Source organism: Apteryx mantelli, chromosome 1 (genome assembly GCF_036417845.1).
Source record: "Apteryx mantelli isolate bAptMan1 chromosome 1, bAptMan1.hap1, whole genome shotgun sequence".
NCBI classification, from domain to species: Eukaryota; Metazoa; Chordata; class Aves; order Apterygiformes; family Apterygidae; genus Apteryx; species Apteryx mantelli.
Genome location: NC_089978.1, coordinates 1,904,112 through 1,911,839, shown reverse-complemented (window position 1 = coordinate 1,911,839; position 7,728 = coordinate 1,904,112). Strand labels below are relative to the sequence as shown.

General features: G+C 67.2%; 2 protein-coding genes across 2 annotated transcripts; both read right to left on the bottom strand.

Annotated features, from left to right (window-relative positions):
- Positions 1-212: 212 nt before the first annotated feature.
- On the bottom strand, positions 213-2,768 carry LOC136991034 (ecto-ADP-ribosyltransferase 5-like). The gene is made up of 3 exons (XM_067289512.1): positions 2,697-2,768; positions 1,229-1,937; positions 213-301 (listed from the first exon to the last, which is right to left on the bottom strand). The coding sequence occupies exons 1-3, from the start codon at positions 2,766-2,768 to the stop codon at positions 213-215; spliced, it is 870 nt and encodes a 289-aa protein (XP_067145613.1).
- A 1,180-nt stretch (positions 2,769-3,948) lies between these two features.
- Positions 3,949-6,951, bottom strand: LOC136991089 (neuronal acetylcholine receptor subunit alpha-10-like). The gene is made up of 5 exons (XM_067289581.1): positions 6,882-6,951; positions 6,389-6,534; positions 5,424-5,578; positions 4,748-5,280; positions 3,949-4,526 (listed from the first exon to the last, which is right to left on the bottom strand). The coding sequence occupies exons 1-5, from the start codon at positions 6,949-6,951 to the stop codon at positions 4,030-4,032; spliced, it is 1,401 nt and encodes a 466-aa protein (XP_067145682.1). The 3' UTR covers positions 3,949-4,029.
- Between the last annotated feature and the right edge of the window lie 777 nt (positions 6,952-7,728).

The following is a 7,728-nucleotide window of genomic DNA, read 5'->3' as shown; positions in this document are numbered from 1 at the left end:
ATCCGGTATTTGGATCGTGGAGGGGAAGAGCAAGAACGAAACTGCCGCTTGGACGGACCCTGCTTCCTGGACCGGATCCCCTCCCGGGGGGTTTCTTCCTCCGGAGAGAGAAGGTGCCAGCACGGGGCGATCCACGCACGGGGTTGCCTCGCTCTGAGCAGCCGGTGCCGGCCGAGCGGGCTGTGTGGCAACACCCCCCCCCCCCCCCAGGATTAACCAAAATCCCAATTATTCATCTCAGAAGAGCTGTCAGTGGTGTTACTAAAGGACTGCAGGGCCAGCAGTGGGGAATGAGCAGGGACTGGGGGGGTGAACAGGGACTGGTAGGATTGAGCAGGACCAGGGGGGATGAGCAGGGACTGGGGGCATGAGCGGGGACAGGGATGAGCAGGGACCAGAGGGATAAGCAGGGACTGGGGGGATGAGCAGGGACCAGGGATGAGCAGGGACTGTGGGTGAGCAGGGACCAGGGGATGAGCAGAGACTAGGGGGACGAGCAGGGACTGTGGGTGAGCAGGGACCAGAGGGATGAGCAGGGACTGGGGGGATGAGCAGGGACCAGGGATGAGCAGGGACAGGGATGAGCAGAGAACGGGGGATGAGCAGGGACCAGGAATGAGCAGGGACTGGAGGGATGAGCAGGGACCAGGGATGAGCAGGGACTGGGGATGGGCAAGGACCAGGGGGATGAACAGGGACTGGAGGAGATGAGCAGGGATGGGGACAAGCAGGGACCGGGGGGGATGAGCAGGGATGGGAATGAGCAGGCATCGCTCTCGGGGTGCAGCACGGGCACCGGTGCTGGCCTTGCTGCAGCCGGGTTTGAAATGACGGCACCAACACTGCACCCGCCCGTGCATCTGCGTTAGCTTTATTGGGGCAGGAGCGGGGGGCAGGATTTCCTGCGGAGCCGCCAGGCCGGGCAGCCTCGGAGCCCCCCCAGCCCTGGCTGGGGCCAAGCAGAGGATCAAAGCACGCCTGATCCGGGAGCGCCGAGCCGCGAAGCATCCGAGGGGGGGAACACTGAGCCGCTGGCTCAGCCGCTGGCGTCATCCCGGCATCGTCCCGGGACGAGCGGCGCTCTGCGAGGGTGCCGGAGGGCTGCAAGGAAGACGGGCTCTCAGCTGGGCATCCCGCGGGCTGCCGCCGCCGCCGCCGCCGGCTCAGCACCTTGCCGGGAGCCCACGGGGCTGCGACCAGCCGCGAGGCAGCGCCGGCTGCCGCTTACCTTTCACGTACTCGCAGTTGTAGCGGCTGAAAGTGCTGTTTTGGCTGTGAAGGACAATCTCGTTGCTGCCCCCGCTCCGGGCATAGTTGACCACTCGGAAGCACTCGTACGGGGGGATCAGCACCTCCTGCTCCTGGGGCATGAAGGACAGGCAGCTGATGGGCACCCCGTAGCACGTGCGGATGGTGAAGAAGGTGTCCGTCCCGAATTTCATGGCTTCCTCCTCATCCAGGGAGGTCGAGGTGAACCTCCCAAACCTGACTGTCTTCCCCTGGGGATGCAGGTGCAGGCAGGAGACCCCCCGGTACACCTCCGTCTGGTAGGTGCTGGTGCAATCCTGCCTCAGCACCTGCAAAGCTCTGGTCAGGTAATAGTGCATGGCTTTGTACTGGAAGCACCGGAGGTAAGAGCGATGGTCCCTGCCGTCCTGTGCCACCGCTGTGTTGAAGTCCCTGTACAACCCAGAGTCAGCGGTGTACGCCAGGACGGCTATGCCGTACTCCGCCCGGAAGCCTGCTGGCAGGCTGAGTTTGCTGTGCTGCCGCGACCACTCGGCTTCCGCTTTTTTCCACACCTGGGAAAACTCAGCGTTGGCTGCTTTCTCCTTGCTCAGCAGCTTCTTTGCGTGTATCTCCATCTCCTGCGTGCAGCCGCGGTACTGGTCGTCGAAGGCATCGCGCGCCTTGTCCAGCACCGGAGGCTCAGCCCACTGGTGGGAGAAGCAGCGGGAAGTGCCGGGAGGGACGCGACGGCCGAGCCAGAGAGCTGGGGAGCTGGGCAGGGGGCGGTGGGGCAGGGAGCAGGGCTGGGGGGCTGCTGCTGGCAGGGCTCTCCGAGGAAAGGGGGGGCGGCACCGAAGGGCAGAGTTTGGGCACGGGCAGCAGGCGAGCGGGGCTGGGGCCGGCGGGAGGCGGAGGGATGCTGGGGGGGCAGCGGGAGGCCGGGGGGGGGGAGCAGGGGGCAGGAGCCAAGGCCTGCAGCAGGGTCAGCCCCCCCCCCCCCCCCCGGTGCCGTGCTGCGACATGGGGCAGCCCCGGAGCCTCGCCAGGGTCACGTTCCTGGCTTGCGGGATCCCCGTGGGCTGCGTGCTCCAGCCGGCTCTGCTCCAGCAACACGGGGGTTTGCTCCGGGAGAGATCCCACTGCCCAGGGATTTACTCCAGGAGAGATCTGAATGCATGGGGGTTTGCTCCAGGAGACATCCCACTGCCCAAGGGTTTGCTCCAGGAGAGATCCCACTGCCTGGGGGTTTGCTCTGGGACAGATCCTGCTGCCTGAGGGTTTGCTCCAGGAGAGATCCCACTGCCTAGCAGTTTGCTCTGGGAGAGATCCCACTGCCTGAGGGTTTGCTCCAGGGGAGATCCCACTGCTCAGGGGTTTGTTCCGGGAAAGATTCCCAATGCCTGGGGGTTTGCGCCAGGAGGGACCCGCTGACCCTGGATTTTCTCCCAGCTCCACCAGGCAGTTACCTCGAAGGTGCTCCGGAGGCTCTGCTCGGAGAGGATGGCCAGGGCCAGAACCAGGAGGCACCTGAGGGTCATTTTCTTGCTTGCTGAAAGGGAAGATGGTGATGAGCCAGAGAGGAGGAGGAGGAGGAGGAGGAAGGCAAGGCCTCCCTGCCTGTGCCGTGCACCCTCGTGTCTCCGTGTGGGTCTCTCTCAGAGCAGCAGATGCTCCCGCTTGCCCATGGGTCACATCTGCGTGCAAATCCATGCACGCGCCCGTGCAAATGCACCCGCTTCTGCTGGGTTGCACGGTCACGGCTGCCCCGAGCCACAGCTCTGCTCCCCGCCGGCTCCATCCCACGCCGGAGCTGAAGCTTTGCCCTACCTGCGCTCCCCCAGGGACCTTTTCCAAAGCAGCGGCTGCCTCCGACGTGCAACAGGGGCGGACGGACCTCTGTGCTGCGCCGCAGCGCTTAAAAGCGCCTCTGCAGGAGCGCAGACCACACAGGAACCCGAGGCCGTCGCGGTCCCCCCCCCCTCCCCGGGCCCCATGTCACCCCCCCCTTGCTCGCCCGAAAGCATGGGAAAACCATGGGGCTGCAAAGCCCAAGCGATGCAACGCCGGTCCTGGCCCCTCGGCATGTCCGGGGTGGGAAACTGCCCTCTGGTCCCAGCTGGGCGCCAGGCTGAGGAGCAGAGGTGCTGGAGAAGCGGGAGCATGGCCGGCTCCAGAGCGCTGCGGGATGCGATTCCCCGGGGCCAGGGCCGAACCCGCAGCCTTGTCCGCTCATCCCAGCTTCATCGGAGCAGGAAAACTCTCGTGCCTCAGTTTCCCTTGGCCGAGACAGACAGGCTAAAACCAGGGCCAGGAGCACGCTGTCTACCTCATCTCACACCTCTGACCGCATCCTCTCCGGCTCCGGGGGGGCTGCACAAACCCACCCAGTTCTGGGAAACCGGCTCAGCCCCAAAGCGTTGCAGACAGACGCGCTGATGCGCGCGGGGCTGGCGAGAAAGGCCGCAGCCGGGGCACGTTTGCTACGTGACCGAAGGCTGAACGGTTTCGCCGGGCTGCTGCCAGGTGAGAAGGTGGCAGCAGTCACCGGCCATCCGGTGCCGGGGGGGATCCCAGCTGGATCCAGCGCCCCGGTGCGCCGGCAGCCTCCCCCTGCTCGCTCCTGAGGATGCCCCTGGATGTGCAGGCACCGAGGCGGGAAGCAGAGCGCAGGGGACACACGCCAGCCTTTATTCCCCGCTCGGTTTGTTTTTTAGCCCCGGCATCTTCCTCGGTTGGACACGAGGGATTGGGAAGAGCATCCCGGCGTGGGGCCGGCGGCTCCGTGGAGCACCAGGGCCATCAGACAGCTTTGCCCACGATCAGCACGCTCATGAAGAAGACCATGACGAAGAAGACCCACATGAAGAAGCGGTCCATCACCTTGGCCACCTTCTTCCACTCTCCGGCGCGGCGCTGAGCTGCCCGGTGGTCCCGGAAGCAGCCGGCGATGTAGCCGACGTTCCTCAGCAGGGCATCGTGGTGGCACAGGCACCGGCCCCGGGGGCAGCCCCGCGCCTGGCTCCCCCCGCCGGGGCTCTCCTCTGCCCAACCCGTCCCCATCCCATGCGGCTCCTCCTTGCTGGCCCTGCCGTCCACCGTGCGCGGATGCCGGGGGCTCTTGCAGTTCTCCCCAACCTCGTAGACGAAGAAGACTCGGGCCATGTAGTGCAGGATGAGCTTCTTGGCCCACCTGGGCACGGGCTTGGCGCCCGGGCCGCAGTGGTGGATGTTCATGATGAAGATGGTCAGCGCGGTGGAGGCCGTGATCATGGTCATGGTGGCGATGTAGTACTTCCCTGCAAGGCAAGCGTCAGCCGTCATGCCGCGGCACGGCTGGGGCGCGGAGGTCCCACCCGTGCCCACCAACGCGTGACCCCCCCTCCATGGAGCACGAGGAGCCAGCCAGCAGGACGGCTTCCTCCTCCCGGCCGAGCCCTCCTCCGTGCCGGGACGAGGACGAGCGCCTGGGGCCCCCGCTCAGCCTCGGGGCGGCGAGACGGGGCCGGCGGGCGCTCACCGATCAGCGGCACGCTCTCCGACGGCGGCATGCTCTCCGCCACCAGCAGCTGGAAGACAGTGAGGGCCAGCAGCACCGTCACGCCCAGCGAGACCTTCTCGCCCGAGTCGGCCGGCAGGTAGAAGCCCAGCGGGGCGAGGAAGGAGATCATGATGCAAGGCAGGAGCAGGTTGAAGATGTAGAAGGAGGCGCGTCTCTTGAGGAGCAGCGTGTAGGTGACGTCGGGGTAGGGCTCCGAGCAGCAGCCGTAGGTGATGACGTTCCTCGTGGCTGGCATGCCCAGCACCTCCCACTCCACGTTCTCCACGAAGTCCGTCAGGTCGCCCGTGTCCAGCCGGTTGTGGAGGTCGATCTGGTTGCCGTTGTAGGTCCAGGACCCGAAGGTCAGGCGGCACTGCTGCCCGTCGAAGGGGAAGAAGGAGACGTCCACCTTGCAGGAGCTCTTGGTGATGGCCGGCGAGTCCCACATGATCTGCCCGTCGGAGCGGAGCACCACGTTGGTCTCCATGGAGCCGCTCAACTGGTCGTCGGCTCTGGCGGAGCAGGAGAACGGCCGTGGGCCGGGAGCGCCCGTGCACGGAGAGCCGGGCACGGCTCCGCCACGCCGGCGCCTCTTCCCGCGCCCCGACGCCGGCGGCACCCCGGCTCCGCCACCCCGGCGCCTCTTCCCACCCACTTGTTGTAGAGGACGATGTCCGGCCGCCAGACGTAGCTGCTGGGGACGCGGATGCTGTCGATGCCGTCGTAGGCGTCCTTGTCCCAGGTGAGGAAGGCGTCGAGCCAGGCCTGGCGGACCCACAGGTAGGCGGTGAGCACCTGGTTCCTCTCGTCCTGGCGCCCCAGGGGCAGAGGAGCCGGTGGGTGCCGGGGACGCGGCACGGCCCCGGACCCAAATATAGCGCCGGCCGCCGGACCCTGCTCCGGGGCCACTGGCCCAGCCGGCTCTGCCAGGGCTACGAGGGACTTGGGAGGGTTTTGGGGGGCTGCACTGGCTTCAAGGGGGTGAGCGGGGTTGGGGGAGGGCTGAGCTGGTTGCAAGGGTCTGAGCTGCTTTTGGGGGGGGTCTGAGCTGCTTTTGGGGGGTCTGAGCTGATTTCCAGGGGTCTGAACTAGTTTCAGGGGATCTGAGCTGGTTTCCAGGGGTCTGAGATGGTTTTGGGGGATCTGAGCTGGTTTCCAGGGGTCTGAGATGGTTTCGGGAGGTGTAAGCTGGTTTCCAGGGGTCTGAGCTGCTTTTGAGGGGGTCTGAACTGATTTCCAGGGATCTGAACTGGTTTCGGGGGATCTGAACTGGTTTCGGGGGCTCTGAGCTGGTTTCAGGGGCTCTGAGCTGGTTTCCAGGGATCTGAGCTGGTTTCGGGGGCTCTGAGCTGGTTTCCAGGGATCTGAGCTGGTTCTGGGGGCTCTGAGCTGGTTTCCAGGGATCTGAGCTGGTTTCGGGGGCTCTGAGCTGGTTTCCAAGGGGCTGAGCAGGCTCTGGGGGGGGACGGCGCTGGCTCTGTGGGTCAGCGCTGGGCATCGCCCCGGGCCGAGCGGCACCGGCCGTTGGGTCGGAGCGGAGCGCGGCCGAGCGGCGGCCGGAGCGCGGGGGCGCAGACCCGGCCGGCTCGGGGTTTCGGAGCGGGTCGGGCGGCCGCTCACCATGTCGATGATCTGGGAGAGGGTGATCTGCAGGGTGACGTTCAGCGCCCGGTCCGTGTCCTCCACGGGGCGCAGGGCGCTGGAGTAGTTGGCGAAGAGGTCGTGGAGCAGCTTGTAGGCGAATTTCCCTTGGGCTCCTCGGCAGCCTGGATGGACACGGACACGGACACCGAGCCGGGCTGGGGAGCAGCGAAGCCCCCAGCGCCTGCCGGCCCCCGGCCCCATCCTTGGGGCTGCTGCTTGGCTCCTCCGGGGCTTCCCGAAAAGCGGCAGCTGCCCGTCCCCATCCCCGTGCCCATCCCCGTGCCCGTGCCTGCTCTGAAAGTTTCATGAGGGATCGCATTTCGCCGGTGTCTCGCAAGACGCGCTCACCGCCCGAGGCAGGCCGCTGGCGGTTGCAGCCGGAGCGCCTTCCCGGCGGCTTTGCACGGCCCGGGAGAGTCGCAATCCGGTGGGATTGCAGCGCCGGTGGAGCCCCTTCCCGCGCGCTTACCTGGGGCCAGGAGGGCGCCCGCCGCGCACAGCGCCAGCAGCGAGCCGGGCAGCCGGACGCCGGGCGCCATCCTCGCGCGCTCGCCCGGCCCAGCGCCCCGCGGGGACTCAGGAGCCGGACGCGGGGGACATCGCCGGGATCAGCCGCCCGCGGGGTGCCGGGGCGCAGGGACGCTCCGCCGAGAGCCGGGAGGCCGCCGGCGAAGCCCTCCCCGCGCGGCATCTCCCGCGGGACGGGGAGGGATTTTGTGCCGCCTTTAAGGGCTCGGCTCCGGCCGGCGGGGTGACGTCAGGGCCGGGGACGGTGGCTGTCGCCGCACGGATGCGCGGGGGAGTCGCACTGGCAGAGCCGAGCCACTGAGCGGGAGAGCGACTCTGCCCAAGGGCTTTTCCGAAGGGCCTTTCCCGACGCGGAGCAGCGGAAACACCGAGTGCGGGCAGGAGCCCCGGGTGGCCGGTGGCCGCACGCGGGTGGACACCGAAGCGGAGACCCCCGGTCCCCCCGGGTAGCAGAGGGACGTGACCTTCCTCTGCCTCTCTCAGGCTGGAGCAGCTTGGGGCCGGGGCCCCTGTAGCCCCGGGGCAGGCAGGGGACACAGCGACTCCTGGGGCCGCCCGCGCGGGAGCCGAGCTGCGCTTGGCCCTCGCTGCACGCTTCTCCCTGCCCGCAGGGTTTTTTTTGCAGCGCTTTGCTCCCTGCCGTCAGCTTTGAGCGTTGGAAACTGCTGTCTCCAGCCGCCTCTGCCTGCCCCCACGCCGCTGTCACGGAGACGTTTTATCTTCTAACTCACGCCGCTTGCTAGCATCGCCTTTCGGCAGCGTCTTGCACGCGGCTAAAATCCCCGCAG